Raw genomic sequence first — 20,000 nt, 5'->3', positions numbered from 1 at the left:
CCTTGTGTGCCATGATAAGAGAGCTGTGCTGCACTCAGATAGACGGCTATCTGAGCTGCTACCCTTCAACCCGCCATTCCACACAGAGAATACACACACACACACACACACACACACACACACACACTCACACACTCTGCAGGGTGACAGTTGAGCAAAGGGACACACACAAAATGGAGATTGTGAATTTGAAAAGCTACACGATAGGCGTGTAAAAGAAATATACCTGCAGCACATCTGAGATCACGTAGATTTCTTATTTTGTACTCATATTTGTCTTAATATGGGACTTTAAAACATTACAACACAGGGATGAACGTCCATTACGATGTCTTTGAGGCCAGGTTTCTTAGCTGGAACCTTGAATGAATCACCTGAAATGAAGCACTAGCCGTCGCAGTCGTACCGCACAGTGTCGATACTGCTTGAAATATTAATTTGAGGCCTTTCAATCACAAATTTTTGTATGATTTCTGAAAAGCACGTTGACAAAAATCCAGAATCTCTGAATGTATAAATATTGTAGAAGTCTCATTGGAACATCATAATAACGCCCCCCTCCCCCCCTACAGACATCCAGACCACCCGAGGACGACGTCCCCGTCGCTCGCCGCGCTGGCCGCCACCGCCGCCATGACCTCCGCGACCTCCACCACGGACTTTGACAACGCGGAGATCGCGCAGCAGTACAGCCGCATCAACACCCGCTTCTGCCTCACCGACGAGGACCAGGACAACGACAACTGCTCCGCCCGGCGGTTTGAGCGCTCGCGCATCAGGGCCCTCGCAGGTGAGCGCATTGCACAGGTGTTCCCCCCCCCCCCCCACCCCCACCCACGTGACATTTGTGGGGCCACATTTTTGAGATGACAGTCTCTTTTTAAGAACGTGGGAAGGGCAGAAAGGTCGAGCTATAACGGGGCGTCTGTTGGAATGGCCTCAATGTGTCACGTGTCAAACGACAAAATCACTCTCTAGTCGACCCTCGATTTTACTCCGACGCTCTCAGCCAGAGTGTTGTTGTGTTTGCATGTGTGTGTGTTAGCGTGTGTGTGTGTGTGTACATGTTACTCGTGGTGTCAACCACCCCACCCCACCCCACCCTCCTTCCAGCAGCTGAGGCCTGAAACCGCTCCGCACCCTCCTCAAGCAACTGAGATCGCTCGCACATTCCCAGAATGCCGAGCGTCTGAGCGATCTGGACAGCTGCCCTCGCCCGTCTGCCTCCAAACAGCACGGATCTCCACCTGTGGAGCGGCTGCTCGCGGGTTTTAAAATAGGACGGGAGGCGGCGAGTCGACGGTCACACCATGAATACTTTCCTTAATCCGTAGAGCTCCGCCACAAGGTAGTGGAACAGGAATTTGGCTCTGTGGAGACGGCACCGTGGAATCTTTTTATACGGCGCTACAGGCACCCAAACACTGTTTGTTTGTTTGTTTGTTCACTAAAGATTTAAACTTGTTTTTCTACAAAGACCTGCTGTAGCCATTTTGAGTATTTCTTGCAGGCGTTTAAATATCTCTGAGTGACTATCAAACTGTAGTACCACATGTACACGATCCACATGCATGAAATCTGCACGTGCACCGTGAACCCCTTGTGGTTTGCTACCTCTTCAGTAATAATGAACATTGTTTTTTTCGGTGGTGATTGGTGTCGGCTGCCTCGTAATCATTGGACCAGCTGACGGGCATCACCCGATCATCTCACCGGCGTACGTACGCCTGCAGCTCCTCGCTCCACCGCCCCAACTTTATCCTGTATTGTCGACTTTACCGAGTATCCATGTATCCGGAGATAACGAGTGACTCACGCGTTCTCAAAACGCCTGTTATTGCCTGTTCGACTCACTTGTCTCTCGGCTCTGTGGCCAGAGACGCACTCATTTCTGTACCTTCTCATCGGGCTCACGGGATGTACTTGACGTGTAGTCGATTGGTTCAATCCAACGTGGCGGTGCTCGTTGCAGACACAGCTGGCAGACATCTGCACCTTCTGTTTCTTCTTGTATTCGTTTGTTGGGGGGGGGGGGGGGGGGCAGTAGTTCCTCCTCAAAGAGATTTGCTGTTAACAACCAATAACTTGACGTGTAAGTGTGTCTGAGTGAAATCGAGAAGCAGTTTCAGACTAAAAGCACATCCAATGTCTATTCCTGGATTTGATGCCCGGCTCTCAGCACTCGCTATAACACACATTTCTGTCTGAAGACATAATACAAAGTATTGAGGTTTTGATATCCAGCCCGACATCTGGGTTGGCATCAAATATTTAGTTGTGTCCCGACCGTTTATTTGGGGCGGCGCTTTCACCACTTCTCTTGCTGTCTCTTTAAGCGATGAAGGCTTCTGTGTGTGGGTGTTGGGTGATATTGTGTTAGAGTGCCGATGCACTGATGTTTCTGTAATGCAATCAGTGTTTCCTGTTAGAGAGAGAGAGAGAGAGAGAGAGAGAGAGATAGAAGAGGGAGGCTCTGAATGACGCCTTTACAGCTTGTGAACTCAGAGATATGCAGCCGGCTAGCCAACAAAGCACGTAACATGCTGAACATCCATCCATTTGCACTCCTCCCCTACATCCACCTAAAAAAAAAAGACATGTTCCTTTGAGAGAGAGAGAGAGAGACAGTTTTGTGTTGGATCAGCGGCACAGGACTCACACTTCACATTCAGTGATGTCACGACTGAGTGGGAGCGCTGTGTGGAGGGAGGGAGCCTCGCGAGCACGTGGACATATTGAAACATAGCGTATGCATGGACGGGGCTACAGAAACCACTCTGAGGAGAGAGTGGAGGCGCAGCATCATCACGGCAGCGGTGAGGAGAGAGTGAGGAAGGACGGAAGAAGGAGGGCGGGAGGGAGGGAGCAGGAGTGAACGCACGAGAGAAAGCTGGAAAAGGAGGACACAGAGCCAAGAGACGGAGAAGAGGAGAGACGCGGAGTGCCAAGCTCCTCCGCCGTGTTGTTGTTGTCTGGTGGGGGTGGGGGGGAGGGGTCAAGATGAGCAGCCCGTGCCTGCTGCGCGCCGTCCCCGTAAGCCAACCCCGGCTCCGAGAGGTCAAGATCAGCCTGAAGGCCGGCAGCAGGGAGGCCGCGGCCCTCCGGAGCGCCGCTGGCGGCGGCGGCGGAGGGACCAAGGAGGCGTCCGGCCGACCACATGCCCCCGCGGAGAAAGAGGCCCCCGTTCGGGTCGGCGTGAGCGTCAGCCGGAGCAGGAGCACCCCGCCGGTCCACCGGACCCAGAGAGCCGAAAGCAGGAAGACGGCGAGGGGAAGCAGCAGCAGCAGCAGCAGCAGGAAGCAGCAGCAGGAGCCTGAACACCACCCGGAGAGGAACGGCACTCTCCTGCACGTCCCGGTCGCCGCGGCGCCCGCGGGACTCTCCCCTTTACTCTCGTCGTCCTCTTCCTTGTCCTCCTCCTCCCGCACCCCCAGACGTCAGCGGCCCTCTCACCCTCAGCCTCAGCCTCCCCCCGCCCTCCTCTCCACCTCCTCCTCCTCCTGCTGCTCATCCAGCGCCAACAACTCCTCCTCGGCTAAAAGTATGAAGCGGGCGCGCTGGCTGAGTTACAGCACCTCCAACATCTGTTTCAACACCATCCTGGATGGACGCTTCAGGCAGTTGCAAGGTACAGGGGGGGGGGTCCTGATGGAAGAGCTGTGTGAGTGTGTGTGTGTGTGTTTATGTTTGTGTTTGTGCGTCCCGGACGAGACGGACAACACTTTCCCAATCTTGCCCCTCCCTTCCCCAACTTGTCGACGGCAGGGAGCTGGAGCTGCGATGTGAGCCGGCGTTAGTTTCTCATCCCGTTATGTGAGAACTGGAGAAAGCCAGCTTCCAAAGAGGTGTCCCTTTTTATTGAACGTATAGGCTAGTCATTTATTTATTTCCGGGAAGCCGTGGCTCTGCCCCAATTGTTCACTGACTTGGCTTTGAATAATTCATAGGCAAAAAAAAAACTCCTAAAAAGGTTGTGATGTTTTTTCCCCCTTTCCAAAAGGTCGTGTTATGACACTCTTGAGGTGCTTCTTTTTCTGAAAGTATAACAAAACATATTCATCGTCTTTGTTTGTCACCTATAACTTCAATGTGACCTTTTTCCCCTTCACAAACTGTTCCAAAAGAACAAAAGCAGAAGTGGGTTTTCATCCTAACCTTTTTATTTTTTTTTTATTAATCTTTCCTTTTGCGTTTGGCGGCGTTTCTCTGCCGGTTTTAACTCGTTTCTGAGTACGTTATTAAGGTTTTAAGTGAGAGGTTTTTGCCCGTCGCTGTGGATCTTTGTTAGCTCGGCACGATGCGCTCCGACTCCCCGATGACAGGAGTGCATTAGTGAGAGCAAGAAAATGGAGGAGAGACGATGCAGGAACAGAGAGAGAGAGAGAGAGAGAGAGAGAGAGGGGGAAACATGCTTTTCTCTGCCTCGGCTAGATTTCAAGTGCAGAGTCAACTGATACGCCGAGCGGTGAACTTCTGAAGCTCTCCCAAATTAGAGTGGTTTGTTCGGAGCCGAGTGTATCGATCCACCGATTGCATGTCGTGGAATTTTCTTTACTTTTTAATTTTTTTATTTACCCCCGTTGTCGTGGGAGATCCGGTTCGAAGGCTGCAAGCAAGAACGAAGCCGGACGGAAACAAACAATATCATGAAAAACGCGACTGATAAAAATAAAGGGAAACAGTTTTTTTTAAAGTTTTTTTTTTAACCATTTGACCTTTAACCTTTTTGGCTTGCCCCCCTCCCAGTCCACCTTGACCTTCACGAGTTTAGGCCCTTGATCTTTCCCCTGTTTACTTTTTTTAAAAATACAATTTGACCCTCAAATGATTGTGAACGTGTGTTCTTTAAGCGGTTGTCGGGTTTTGCCGTTCATGCGTCTTTTAATAAGAGTTAATAAGAGTTATTTAACATTGCAACCCCTTTTAAGAGTGTTGGACTCATGATGGACAGTAGCAGAAGCAGAGATATCGTCAAATATTGATACATTACCCATAATTCAACTCTTATCGTTGACAGTTTGGTTGGAGATTTGGGTGTGCGTTATGCTGGTAGCAGCTAATGTAGCTAATGCAGCTACAGAGGCCTGGTCAACTCACTTGTTTCTAACTTCAGTTTGTCAGATTTCACGCACTCTCCTTTCAAAAGGCTTTCTACAACTTAAACAAAAAGTGCTCTCCAAACACCTGTTAACAGGCTTTTCATGGAGTAAAAAAAAACTGGTATTTTCTTTACGACATGGGGAAAGTGTGCGTTGTGTGCGTTGATCTGACGCTGAGCTGCTGCAGAATGTGAGTGCGTTCTGGCGAAAGCTGGAGGCAATTCATCTCGTCTTGAGGGAAGCATGTAAACAAAAGCCCACAGAGGAGGTGTTGTTCATACGGACTCTGTGTCTGCAGGACAGGTGGCTCTGGCAGTGCCACGACTCAGGGTGGGGTGTCACAGGGTGCTGCTTGGGCCCCCATCCAGTATGAGGCGGATCAGGCGGTATACAGGGAAAATCCATCAGCATGAATAAGTCATTGGGCTTTTTTTTTTTTACTGGAGTCAGAGTGGATGAGGGATTACACAGTAAAAGCATGTGAAACAGAGGAATGTTTAGTAAAGCTGGCATTGATACGCGGGAGAAGTTGGAAAAAGGGAAAGCATGCGAAACGGGCGTCGGGGAAGATGGAAGCCGAGTACTCCAAAAAATATTTAATTCATGTGAGAAAAGAAAAAAGGGCCTGCATGACAATGGAAGCTTCTGATGTACAAGCAAAACATGCAACATGGAGCAGAAGTCGCGGTCATTCCCCCTATTTATGAACACTTCTACCATGAATAAGGAGGAAAAAACCTGTACGATTACATTTTTATTTTAATTTAAGACTAAATAATTAGAATAAGTCAATGTGTGTGTGTGTGTGTGTGTGTGTGTCTCACGAGGCTTGAACGCTCCAATGAGCTCAGACATGTCATCTCTCCATTGGAGCGTAGCCTGAAATACGAGATACTCCGATTAATAAAATCCTGTACGATATTTGAATCTTGCCCGACTCGTAATTTGGATATTATTTCTGAGTTCTGCAAAACTGGAACAGAAGTTAGTCTTTGTGCAGCGGCGGTGTCACATTGAGCTCCGTGAACCGCTCGTCTGGAGACGGCTCGGCGGGATGCATGTAAGCAGCACCCCCTCCCCCCTCCTCCTTCCTCCCTCCTCCCTCCTCCCTCCTCCCTCCTCCCTCCTCCTTCCTCCCTCCTCCTTCCTAAAAGGCCCGGGAGCATCGACGTGCACTCTGCCTCCGCTCAAGGTTCTCGATGGTGAGACGATACGAGAGGAACCACGTGCACGGTTTTATTCCACCATGCACTTTAAACCGTCCTCCGTTTGCCGCGTGTTATTTCTATTTCCATTTCATTCTTTTGGTCCTTGCTGACAGATAATATGACGTGACACCTTTTTTATTTATTTTTTTTTTTTTTTTGAGTTGTTGAATCCGTTGTTCTGCTGAGGGGGAGCGGAAGACGAGCATGATTTATTTACTGTACTCTTGCTGCACCGTGTGTTTTACATACAGTAACGTCTGGTTTCTTCTCTTTGAAGAGGCTGGGAATGGAGCGGGAGCTTCTTTTTTTTATTCGTGGTGCTTTCTGGGTAATTTTTGGATACTGTATAGTAATATATCTTGTTCTATTCTCCTAGCCGGGTTTCTGCAGATTAAACCTGAACGCCTGCATCTCCCATTACTTTGTTGCTGATCCATCTTGCCCTCCATTGCCTGGCCTCTTTTCTTCCACAGTCTCTCCTCCTTCCTCACTCTGTTCTATTGTCTCCTATAACCTTTAATCCAATACCCCCTCCTCTCTCCTTCCTTCACCTCCGTCTCCCTCTTGTTCCTCCCCTTTAGCCGGTTCCTTTTCGCTTGTTCTCCGCTTGAGCCCCGGGGGCCTGAATCATTTATCACACGAGTCATTAAGGATGCAATCCTTTTGCACTCCGTAGTTCGAAGTCATAATTTGGGGTGGGAGGAACAGCGTGGGCGAACGGCAGCGGGCCGTCCGGCGGGGGGGGGGGGGGGGGGGCAGTCACGTGTTGCGAGATGGGAAAACGTCTCATCGCCGGCGGTTGACCTGATAAACGATGAGGAGCAGTGAGTCTGTGTGTGTGTGTACACTGTGAGTGTGTGTGTGTGTGTGTGTGTGTGTGTGTGTGTGCCCTCGCTCCAGATTATTCTAGAATACCGAGAGCTTCAATCAAAAGCTACTCGGCCTCATCTGATGGTTGTCGGCGTGTTTAAATGTCAGCGAGTTGTTAAAAGGGCCAAAGGTGACATCAACGTCCTGTCGTTCTGATTTTATTTATTTTTTAAAGGTGGGAGCAGTGGATTTTTACATAAGAAATTACTTAAAATGACCAATATATTATTAATATTTTTGCTGACACGTTTTTTTTTTTTTTTGTCAATTATTTAATTCACTAATTTGTTTTCAGCTCTTAATATCCCAAATAGTCCAGAAAATAACTCATTGCAGACGCATCGCTGTGGCAACAAGAAATTGCATTTGAGAAATGCCAAAATTACGTTTGAGGCTTATTTAGAAACAATGCCGCTGCAAAATAATAAGTAATAAGAGACTTTTCTTTTTTTTTTTAACTACGCAGGGCATTTAGCTCACTGAATGCAGATAACCATCACAAGCTCACGCCCACTCGCGCCGCCCCGTTCCCGTTCACGTCAAGTGGGGCCCACAAACACACAAACGAATGTCATGCTGATTTATGGTCCCATCAAAAAAATAAATAATCTGGTTTTATTTTTAGCTGCCGAGTAGGAGGACCAGTGTGATCCTCCCAAAAAGGTCCTCGGCGTCGTTCCTGAGATATCGGGCCACGTGTCGGCGTCGGTACCGCACGCCGTTGCTCAACATGTGCAGAGCGCTCTGTTCACTTCCTGTGCACGTGGTGATGTCATCGCTGTGATCGTGTCGAGCATTTCAGTCCTCCTCCTCCTCCTCCTCCTTCTCCGACAATCGAGCAAAAGGAGAACAACTTTTCAGTATTTTATTGATTGATATTTCGCCCTTATTATTTCAATAGAAGAGATGTGATGTTGCAAACACACAGCAGGGATAACCAGATCTTTTGAAGTGGCCTCGTCTTTGACGTGTCCCTATTTGACCTCTTTAACAGGGGGGGGGGGGGGGGGGGGGGGGGGGCAAGCACAGCACTGTGACGGGGTGGACCATTTAATTAACTTTTAACTGAAGTGTAAGTTTTGGACATTGATTAATCGCTCGCCTCTGGCCCCTAAAGTAAGGCCGTGCCGATCATTTATCTTCTGTCAATGAGATTATATAAATAGATATCCTTGATGCACAATTACATCGTCTAAAATTGATAATAACAAGAACGTACGGACTCAAGTTTATGGGAAAAAAAACTGCCTCAACAACTGCAACGTGTGCATACATGTAAACACAGTCGCCGTACAGCTTGGAAATATGCACGCGTGTACTTTTCTTTATAATTTCGCGCTTAAGTTCTTAATAAAAAGAGATGAATACTCCAATAATAGGCTTTGCCGAGCGTTTATTTCTTCTACACTATGTAATAATTGAACGACAAGGAAAAACGTGCTGTATAATGATGAATAATGATCGTCGAAAGGTCACGGAGGTCAGTGAAATGCATTCGTTATTACAGCGGCACAGAATGCTGAGGCTGAGGTCAGTAAGTGGCGAGAGCGCTCGGCTTATAACTCTTGAACTCAAGGATTAATTTAACCAATAAGATTGCTTTGTTTCCAGACTAAATTCTAACTCCGCCATCTATCTGAAGAGCCCTTGAGCGGGACCGTTGACCCCCACCGGCTCAACCGGTTCTTTTTAAACTTTTTTCTTTCTCTGCTCCTCCTTTTTCAGATGAGCGCGAGGCGGTCCAGCAGAAGACCTTCACCAAGTGGGTCAACTCCATCCTGTCCCGGGTCGGCTGTCGCATCTCCGACCTCTACCTGGACCTGCGGGACGGGCGCATGCTCATCAAACTGCTGGAGGCGCTGTCCGGCGAGCGACTTGTAAGAAGCTCACTGGAACAAGTCTCACTTTTTGTATATATATATATATATATATATATATATATATATATATATATATATATATATATATATTTTATATGAATATTTCTCCATCTTTACCATTTTTTTTCTGTCTTTAGCCCAAACCCACCAAAGGCCGAATGCGCATCCACTGTTTGGAGAACGTGGACAAGGCTCTGCAGTTCCTCAAAGAGCAGAGGGTCCACCTGGAGAACATGGGCTCCCACGACATCGTCGACGGCAACCACCGCCTCATCCTCGGCCTCATCTGGACCATGATCCTTCGCTTCCAGGTGAACTTTTAGTTCACCTGAACGCCCATAATCTAGGCTGGATTTCCTTTATTTATTTATTTTGAATCGCTCAAAGCCTGAAGAGTAAATGCTGGGCGTTTTTTTTTTTTTTTTAACAGCTGAATATTCAGAGCATTGATTTTTTTCAAGCTGAGGGTTAAAACAAAAGTCATCGCAGTCCACTTTTTTTTTAAAATCACTTTTATTGCAACCATTATACCAACAATTTACAGGGAAAACAACAGGTTGCACATCACATTTTGATCTCTCTCTCTTGTGATTTTGTCACAGGAAAAATGTTAAATTGTATATATATATATATATATGTCACCATTATATCCCTCATCCCAATAAGATAACACTTTATTATCTTAAAGTTAGGGTTACCCTAACCCTAACCCTCCACAGGTTAAAGAGTTTTTTTAATCATACAATACAACAAATTAACAATAATGATGATTATATATGTGCAAATATATATGTACAAGAAGTCAAGTGATGCCTTACTGAGGTAGAGTAAAAGCTAAATCCATTAAAATATATATACTGCAGTATTATTATACAGTATATGATGCTGGATGACTGACATGGGCAAAGCGTCCCATCTGTGGCCCGGCGACATGAACTGCACCCCGGGCATCGTCGGCACAGTCACAGGTGTACAGTCACAGTTAGCTCGCTCCAACTTCCACGGCTCGTGCCACGTGTCTCGAGCCGAATCGTCCCCCTCCCCCCCCCGGTGTGACTCTACCTGGAGGTCCGCGGAACACATGGCTCTCCATCTCCCGTGCGGCGGGGAGGTAATTTAATGTCTCGTTCCGGGACAGGTAGCTTTGTGGAGCACCGGTCAGAGGGGGCTCCGGACATTAGATTTGGGGATTCTTGTTGTTGTTGTTGTTTTCTTGCACAACAAACAGGAATGTCCTCGTGAGGGAGTAGTGTGTGTGTGTGTGTGTCTCGCGGAGGGGTTTGGGGGGCTCATATGCTCGTAAAGCAGCTGCGTTCGGTCTCGTGCGCGCGCACCGGTCGCCGTGTAACGTTACGCTGTCTCTCGGGGTTTTTCTCCCCCCGGTGAGCTAGTTTAGCGCAGACGTGCCTCACCGGAGAAGGATGTTTTTCTTCCGGTAGGTGGGCGTGTCCGACCGCACGTCGCCTGCCGACACGCCGTCTGCGTTTGCCTCCACCGGGAGAACGTCCTATTTCACACGAATTTATTATATTTTACAAATGCAATTGTATTATTCTAACGAATTGTTCCAGACCTACGTACTACGTTTATATATATTTTATATATTTATATATTTATATATTTATTTATTTATTTATTTATTTATTTATTTATTTATTTATTTATTTATTTATTTATATATATATATATATAAATTAATATATTTATTTATTTACATATTTTTATGTGTGTGTATGTATATATATATATATATACACACACATAAAAATATATAAATAAATAAATATATAAATATATATATATATTTATATTTATTTATATATATATAATTTTTTATGTATATATATATATATATATATATAAAATTATATATAAATATATATAAATTACACATTAAAAAAAAATGTATATATAAATAAATAAATACATATATATATTTATTTATACTCACATCTAAAAATGTCACCGTTACATTTCTGGTCTGTAAACTCACACGATATTAGTTCTATTTAACATGTGTATCACAATCCTCAAATAACACGAGGAGTTGGTCACCTGTGCAGCCTGACCACCGTTAAAATATGATCGAAATTTGACAGACCAGTCTCTGACTAACCGACTGGTCTCATTGGGGTGTGTATGCACGCATGCAGCACAGAACCAGTTTCAACTGGCGGCTTTTCTGACTTTATTTTTCCTCGAATGCTTCGGGTTCCAGAGACATTATTATCTGCTGTAAGAAGCAAAACCCAGAACATCAGAAGACGTCTGTTTTACTGTTTTTTTTATTATTTTTTTTAAATCTTCCTGGAGGGGGCATATATTTATTTTTAATTTGACAGCAGCTCCGTTATTTTTAGACACGTTAGTTCAAAAAACAATATGGCCTCCTGCATTATTCAGCCTTTTCAAAGAAAAAGAAAAGGAAAAAAGACAGGAGTTGACTCGGGTCTTGTCTGTATCGTTTCAGTCTTTTATAAAGCGAGGAGAACTAAATTTAGCTCTCTCTCTCAGGGCCTGTCCCTCAGATCTTATCTAATTATTGGTCCACTGTGTGTGGGAAAATAATAACTTCAATAATTACCACCCAACTATTGAACTGGATCTTTGGTTTGGATTTGTGAGAATCCAGTCGGCTAATAAATAACGTTAATGATTTATAACTTGATACGTTTTTTTCTTTCTCTTTCGTTGCACGAATGAAATCCTCCTCGTATGGCTGCGAGCTATAATAAATCATGCATTTCACAAAGGGTATCCGAGGCCACTTTTCCCAAAATGTTTTCCCCGGCTGCTGCATCCTATTAGCGACGCGTTACTATCAGTTAAATGTTTGTTCTCTGCATGCGAATTGTTCCTCGTTTGATTTGCCAAACCCTCGCAAGTCGTTAGTCACGTTTCATTATTCATCATCCAGCTGTGCTTGTTGTTTTAAAAAAAAAAAATCAGATCCAGGACATCGTCGTGGAAACGGGCCAGGCGGACCAGAAGGAGACGCGCTCAGCCAAGGACGCTCTTCTTCTGTGGTGTCAGATGAAAACGGCGGGGTAAGTGGAATTCGTGAATTGTTTTAGTGTCCCGGGTTCTTGTTTCAATCATTAATTTGTTATGTAAAAAACATATTTGAGCGTCTTGAAAAAAGGTTTTAATAATAACGTTTGCTACTAGTTTTATTAATCACGTTTAAAGACGTAGTTGGCAATTTCCTTCAAGGACTAGTTTGGTGTTTTTGGAAATAGTTTGCAGATAGTTGGATAAGAAAATCCATGCGGATGAAGTTACTGCTAGGAGACAGTTAGCTTAGCATAAAGACTGGAAAACAAGGGAAAACAGATAGCCTGGCACGTGTCAAAGTTAACAAAATCCCCCTAAACAGCACCTATAAAACTCACTAATTAGCATCAAATGTGTGCAATTTGCATAAAAACACATGTTTCACGAGAGGTTTTGTGCCGTCGGGCTGATTTCGTTACCTCGGACAGACCTCCTTCTGGACTTCATGCTGACCCGAGCTTAACCGGCTGCAGGCTGTATAGGTTCATACCGCCCAAGCAGATAATATTGATCTCCACATCTAACTCTCTGCAAAGAAAGCAAATGAGATGTTACACCATTCTTTAAGGTTATAAGATCTTCATTTGAAGCGTCGTCCAGTTCGGAATCAGTCAAATCACAAAATGCCACTAAATGTCCCGAGTCTCCGAGTTGGAGGAGCGGAACAGATCCCGGACCGTTGATTTAAAACAGGATCTTCTCAGCGATGTCCCTCATGCTCGTCCCCACTGGCTTTGTTGTTTTGCAGGTATCCCAATGTCAACATCAGAAACTTCACCACCAGCTGGAAAGACGGCATGGCCTTCAACGCTCTCATACACAAACACCGGTAAGAAGAGACGAATGGCCGAATCCACTCTCGGCCCCGCTCTGCAATGTAAACATCCATGAAAACCCCGTCTGCTCAGTGTCTCTCCTCCTCATTCTGCATTCGTCTCTTTCACCTCTCTCTTTCCTCTTTTGCTCCATCTTTCTCTCCCTCTCTCTCTCAGGCCAGATCTGGTGGACTACGGCAATCTGAAGGGGTCAAACCCCACCCACAACCTCCAGAGCGCCTTCAACGTCGCCGAGCAGCAGCTCGACGTGACCAAGCTGCTGGACCCCGAAGGCGAGTGACCGACGGAGAGGAGGCCGCCCGCGTGGAACTAAAATGTTTATGAGCTTTTGAGGCTGGTGGAAAAAAAAAAACCTCAGGACCAGAGACGGTCTGTCTGGCTTTGGCTGCGACTTGACGTTTCTTTTTTTTTTTGCAGATGTGTTCACGGAGAACCCAGACGAGAAGTCCATCATCACGTACGTGGTGGCATTCTACCACTACTTCTCCAAGATGAAGCAGCTGGCTGTCGAGGGCAAGAGAGTCGGAAAGGTGAGCTGACGTATTTGTTTCCATTAAAAAAACATATATATAAAATAGTAATATAAGTTTCCGCTTCTCTGATCCGTCTTTCGAAACCCCCTCTGTCTCCAGGTTCTGGATCACGCCATCGAGACGGAGGCGATGATCGATAAGTACGAGACGCTGGCGTCGGACCTGCTGACGTGGATCGAGCAGACCATCGTCGTGCTGAACAACCGGAAACTCGCCAACTCGCTGACGGGAGTCCAGCAGCAGCTTCAGGCCTTCAACACCTACCGCACGGTGGAGAAGCCGCCCAAGTGAGTCGAGTCGCATTGCACCCTGCTCTCTTTGTGCGGGGCTTTTTAAAAAAAAAAGTATCTTTACAATAAGAAGAACAATTCATCAAATATCCACAAAAACACACACATTGTAATTTATGAGAACTTTTAGTGGATTAGAGTGAAATCTAATAACTTAGGGCACAAAATACCATCATTAAACTCCATTGATACAAAGGAGAGAGCTATATGTTGTAATAGTTTGCAATACACTTATTAGTTTGATTTCTAATGTTTTTTTGTGTGTTATATGTAAATATTAACGTTTTTCTTCCTTTCAGCCAAGTTCAAATCCATTTTATAGTGAATTAAAACTTTCAGTTAAATGCACAAAATGCAAATAAGTCACTTTTTTCAATACATTTTATACTATATTAAATATTTGTAACTTATTTTTGCATTATCTTACATTTTTATATTCAGTACAATCAATACGTCTAATGCATTTTGGACTTTTTTTTCCCGCTATTAAAAAGACACATTTTATTTATTTTTCGTCATCTAGAGAGCAACAAACAAACAAACAAACAAATGTTAAACCTATTGCTGATCAGACATCTTAATCACATATAATTGAGCACAATTGATGTGGATGTATACATATGGATAGATAAATAAATAAATATTAATATAACTAGACCTTAGATGGAAGTGAAACAATTATAGAACAAATACATTTATTTATTTTGTTATACTTTTTTCAATGATTTGTATAGTTAGAATAAGATTAGGTTATAATATAAATACATTAATACATATGTTTTAGAAAAAATATATGTTTTTGTTTTTCAGGTTCCAGGAGAAGGGAAACCTGGAGGTTCTGCTCTTCACCATCCAGAGTCGCATGAGGGCCAACAACCAGAGGGTCTACACGCCTAAAGAGGGAGCCCTGGTCGCAGATATCAACAAAGTGAGAGGGGGCATGTCGATTCATCCTCAGTATATTTTCTTGATTTAGCGGAGTCATCATTTGGGCTAGAAAATGTCAACAAATAACAAAAAAATAGCAATTAAAAGGTCTTCAAATAGCTCGTTTTGTCCAAAATGCTGAAAAGATATTCAGTTTATCATCGTATAAAACAAAGAAAAGCAAAAATATACTCCCAATTTTGCCATTTATACAAAAGAAATCCCCAGAATAAAACAATGAATCAGTTATTAAAAACAAATTAACTAATTGATTACTCGACTACAGTTTTAATGTTTGTATTTTCATTTGAAGTCTCGCTTTCGAACCGGCGTGTAAAGGCACACGGCTCGTTTTAAATGGACATAATGCAAAGATTAAATCACAGATTTCATCCTATAATGCAGTTCAGAATCTGTAAAATAAAAGAATCTGTAAAATAAAAGATATATCTTGAAGAAAAAATAATGTCCCGACAGCAACACAGGCACAAAGACAGGCTGGGATCGATCTCCCTCTGATGAAGCAACATTTTTGGATAATCAATTAATAATTTCAGTAATTTCATCACGCAAATACATCCAACATGTTCTACCTCCAGTTTGAAATGATTTTCAATGTCAGCACCAGTTCAGGAGCCGACGTTTGACCTGCTTATTGTTCTTTGTGGGCGGGATCAAGCGAAGAACGCCTTGACTCTGAATACAAAGAAACATAACAAGTAAACAAGTAAACAAACACCACCTCCTCGTCTGCGTGCGCAGGCCTGGGGCCGTCTGGAGAGGGCGGAGCACGTGCGCGAGCGAGTCCTGAGAGACGAGCTGATCAGACAGGAGAAGCTGGAGCAGATGGCGAGGAGATTCGACAGGAAGGCGGCCATGAGGGAGACCTGGCTGCTGGAGAACCAGAGGCTGGTGGCGCAGGTAGCACACCCACGACGAGATGATGGGGCTTGTTCTCACCCTATTACAATTAAGTTGCATGCATGACATCACATAGTTTTACAGATTTGCTTTTAAATTATTGATTCTCCAACCTAATTATAGGCGATGAGAGCTAAAACGGCTGAGACGGGTCGCCATGACAATAACAGAAAGATGACACCGGCTAAAAAGTGTTATTTGCGAGTAACGAATGGCAACGTTTTGAGTTAGTGAGAAGAAGTTAGAATAAGTGATATGTTTAGCTGTTTGTTAACAAAAAGATGGAAGTTAAAATCATCTGTACTGAAATAGTCTAGAAGCTCTTTGTAACTGTTTTTTTTAATTGTTATTGTTGTTTACAAACCTTCAGCACATTTGTTAGAGCTTAAAAATACACTACAATAAACATAACTTAGTAGCGTTATATAAAAAATGCTCCGCTTCGAGTATGAATACAATCAAAGTATTTAAAAAAAAAAGGTTAACACACACACACACACACCTTGAGGTTCCTTCTCCCCTGCTCTCCGTCCCCTTCAGGATAACTTTGGTTACGACCTGCCGGCGGTGGAGGCCGCGAAGAAAAAGCACGACGCCATCGAGACGGACATCGCCGCGTACGAGGAGCGCGTCCAGGTCCTGGTGGACATCTCGAAGGAGCTGGAGTCCGAGCGTTACCACGACGCCAAGCGCATCGACGCGCGCAAAGGCAACGTCCTGCGCCTCTGGGACTACCTGCAGGAGCTGCTGAGGGCTCGCAGGGCGCGCCTGGAGAAGAACCTGACCCTGCAGAGGATCTTCCAGGAGATGTTGTACATCATCAGCTGGATGGACGACATGAAGGTACGCGATTGCGTCGTTTTCTAGGTGCGCGCCCTGGAAAAAAAAAAAACTGGAGATCCGACCGCCGTGTCCTCCTTCTCTGCAGGCTCGACTCCTGGCTCCTGACTTTGGGAAGCACTTGTTGGAAGTTGACGACTTGTTGCAGAAGCACGCTCTGCTGGAGAACGACATCGCCCAGCAGGCGGACAGAGTGCAGGGCGCCAGCGCCGCTGCGCTCCAGTTCGCCAACGGAGACAGTAAGTGGCTGTTGTTGGCGATGAGGACAATATTATGTCTGTTGCACCGAGTAAAACTGTCCAAATAAATACTGAAAATAATCATGAGATGCTTTCTGTGATCGGATATTTCTTCCAATTTTATTTCGGCAAAGTTTATGAATTACTGCTTTTTAACAACAACAAAAAACATTTTTAACCAATGGCCAAATAATTAATTCAGGATTTGGATCCTCATTTTTCAATTTTCAATAAAAAATAATGTTATTTACACCTGCATTCAAAGTACATTAAGGGCAATTAATATGAATGTTAATTCATTTTAAACTAGCTACCCTATTTAACAAACTTATAAAAGGTTAACATTGGCTCAGCAGATAATATTACAGACATATATATTATGTGTGTATATATATATATATATATATATATATATATATATACATATATTTATAAATAGATATATTTATACTGTATATATATACATATATAAATATATATATATTTATATATGTATATATATACAGTATAAATATATATATATATATATATTTATAAATAGATATATTTATACTGTATATATATACATATATAAATATATATATATTTATATATGTATATATATACAGTATAAATATATATATATATATATATTTATAAAATATATATATATATATATATATATATATTTATTTATATATATATATATATTTATATATGTATATATATATACAGTATATATATATTTATATATATTTATAAATATATATATTTATATATATATATATTTATATATATATTTATATATATATTTATAAATATATAAATATATATTTATAAATGTATATATATACATATATATATATATATATATATATATATATATATATATATATATATATATATATATATATATACATACACACACACTGACTATTGCCCTTCATTTTCTCCCCAGGCTACAAGCCGTGTGATCCTCAGGTGATCCGGGACCGGGTGCAGCACCTGGACATGTGCTACCAGGAGCTTTGTGCCCTGGCGGCCGAGCGAAGAGCTCGCTTGGAACAGTCTCGGCTCTTCTGGAACTTCCTGTGGGAGGTGACGGAGCTGGAGAGCTGGATCAGAGAGAAGGAGCACATCTTCTCCTCCCTGGACTACGGCAAGGACCTGACGAGCGTGCTGGTGCTCCAGAGCAAGCACAGTGCCTTCGAGGACGAGCTGGGGGCCCGCCGCTCCAACCTGGACCAGGTCCTGGCCGAAGGGGACGAGATGATCCGGGCCGACCACTTCGGCTCCTCGAAGGTTCAAGAATGCATGCACGGCATCGCCAGCCAGTGGCGGCAGCTGGAGGAGCTGGCCGCGTTTCGGAAACAGAACCTGCGGGACACCCAGAGGTTCTTCCAGTTCCAGGGAGACGCCGACGAACTCAAGGCCTGGCTGCTGGACGCCAAGAGGCAGATGGGCAGCGACGACACGGGCCACGACGAGTACACCACCCAGCGGCTGCTGAAGAGGCACAGGGACCTGAGGAACGAAGTGATGAAGAGCGGCGCCACCATCGACGCTCTGTCCAAGCAGGCCAACGGGCTGCCGGAGGAGCTGCAAAACACCCCCGATATCCAGAGGCGCCTGAAGGACGTCAAGGACCTGTTCGTGGAGCTCATGTCGCTGGCTGACCTGAGGCAGAAGAGGCTCGATGACGCCATGGCCCTGTACACCATCTTCAGTGAGACGGACGCCTGCGAGCTCTGGATGGGCCAGAAGGAGACGTGGTTGGTGGGCTTGGAGGTGCCCGAGAAGCTGGAGGACCTGGAAGTAGTACAGAATAGGTGATGTCCTTGTGCACTCCTGAATTATTGTTTCACACGTCTAGGTTCTTGTCTTAATGTGTCATCTACTTGGTCCTTTAACAAGCACTTTTCTTGTTTCCAGGTTGAGCATTCTGGCTCAAGATATGTCAAATGTTCAGTCGAGAGTCGATGACGTCAATAAAGCCGTGAAACAGCTGGAGGACAGCAGACACCCTCGCACCAGAGAGGTCAAGGAATGTCAGATGCGACTGAATAAGAGGTGCTTTATGTTCATTTTTATTTTCATTATTAAGTAATAATAATAATACATTTCATTTGTATAGCGCTTTTAAAAAAAAAAAAGTACTCGAGGCACTTAAAATACAGTAAGTACAATAAGCATCGTAAATATCTAAATGTGCATTTACATCTGAAATACAATACATCTGGCATATCAAAACAGGTATATAATCTGTTATATGTACCTGTAAAAGGCGTTTCAATGGTATTTAGAGGATATAAAACATAACCTAACATATAATAATAACATATTTCTCCTTTCAGGTGGGAGGCCTTCAAGGCCATGGTGGAGGACAAGAAGAGGAAAGTGGATTCCGCCGTCAGTCTGAACAACTACGGGCTGGAGTGCGACGAGACCGAGTCCTGGGTCCGAGACAAGACCCGGGTGATCGAGTCCACGCAGGACCTGGGCAACGACCTGGCGGCCGTGATGACCATCCAGAGGAAGCTGTTCGGCATGGAGAGAGATTTGGCCGCCATCGACAACAAGCTCACCTTCCTGAGCGAAGAGGCCGATCGGCTGGCCGCGGACCACCCGGAGAACGCGGGGGACATCTTGGCCCGCAGAGGGGAGCTGGACGCGGCCTGGGACGCGCTGAAGAAGACCCTGAAAGACAGAGAGGACTCTTTAGGCGAGGTCAGCAAATTGCAGACCTTCCTCCAAGACATGGACGACTTCCAGTCGTGGCTTTTCAAGACCCAGAAAGCCGTGGCGTCGGAGGAAATGCCCGCCTCGCTGCCGGAGGCCGAGGAGCAGCTCGTCCTCCACGACGCGGTGCGCGAAGACATAAAGAACCACGAGGGGGACTATCGCCTCGTGAGGGACACCGGAGCAAAGGTCACCCGGGGCCAGGAGGAGGATCCACAGTACCAGCAGCTGGAGCAGAGGCTCAAGGGGCTGGATCGGGGCTGGGTTGAACTGCAGAAGATGTGGGACAGCCGCAAGGACTTCCTGGACCAGGGTCTGGGCTTCCAGCTGTTCATGAGGGACAGCAAAGCTGTAGAGGCCATCCTCAACAACCAGGTACTGTACATACACGGCTCGTCTCCAAATGGTACAGTCCATAGAGTCGGCGTGAGCTTTAATGATGGGGTTACAGGTATTTAAAACATGCGTTAATGGAGGAATGCGGCGCGGTCGCTTCCAAACGTTCACTGTGTTTTCTCCTTCTCTTCCAAATCGCTTTTCCGTCTGCAGGAGTACACCCTGGCCCACATAGACCGGCCGGACACC

General features: G+C 44.9%; 1 protein-coding gene across 1 annotated transcript in view; it reads left to right on the top strand.

The window, feature by feature from the left end:
* LOC117751617 (spectrin beta chain, non-erythrocytic 1-like) overlaps positions 1 to 20,000 on the top strand; it is a 46,971-nt gene that overhangs the window by 4,182 nt on the left and 22,789 nt on the right. The window contains exons 2-17 of the mRNA XM_034563548.1: positions 573 to 790; positions 8,903 to 9,054; positions 9,195 to 9,368; positions 12,007 to 12,104; positions 12,860 to 12,940; positions 13,104 to 13,219; positions 13,365 to 13,477; positions 13,580 to 13,767; positions 14,581 to 14,698; positions 15,460 to 15,618; positions 16,159 to 16,461; positions 16,547 to 16,697; positions 17,635 to 18,505; positions 18,609 to 18,746; positions 19,031 to 19,790; positions 19,965 to 19,999. Of these exons, the coding sequence (XP_034419439.1) occupies positions 573 to 790; positions 8,903 to 9,054; positions 9,195 to 9,368; positions 12,007 to 12,104; positions 12,860 to 12,940; positions 13,104 to 13,219; positions 13,365 to 13,477; positions 13,580 to 13,767; positions 14,581 to 14,698; positions 15,460 to 15,618; positions 16,159 to 16,461; positions 16,547 to 16,697; positions 17,635 to 18,505; positions 18,609 to 18,746; positions 19,031 to 19,790; positions 19,965 to 19,999 (3,675 nt within the window). The remainder of the gene's footprint in view (positions 1 to 572; positions 791 to 8,902; positions 9,055 to 9,194; positions 9,369 to 12,006; positions 12,105 to 12,859; positions 12,941 to 13,103; positions 13,220 to 13,364; positions 13,478 to 13,579; positions 13,768 to 14,580; positions 14,699 to 15,459; positions 15,619 to 16,158; positions 16,462 to 16,546; positions 16,698 to 17,634; positions 18,506 to 18,608; positions 18,747 to 19,030; positions 19,791 to 19,964; position 20,000) is intronic.

The sequence above is a fragment of the Cyclopterus lumpus genome, chromosome 22 (genome assembly GCF_009769545.1).
Source record: "Cyclopterus lumpus isolate fCycLum1 chromosome 22, fCycLum1.pri, whole genome shotgun sequence".
Lineage (NCBI taxonomy): Eukaryota > Metazoa > Chordata > Actinopteri > Perciformes > Cyclopteridae > Cyclopterus > Cyclopterus lumpus.
This window is presented reverse-complemented; position numbering and strand designations above follow the sequence as displayed.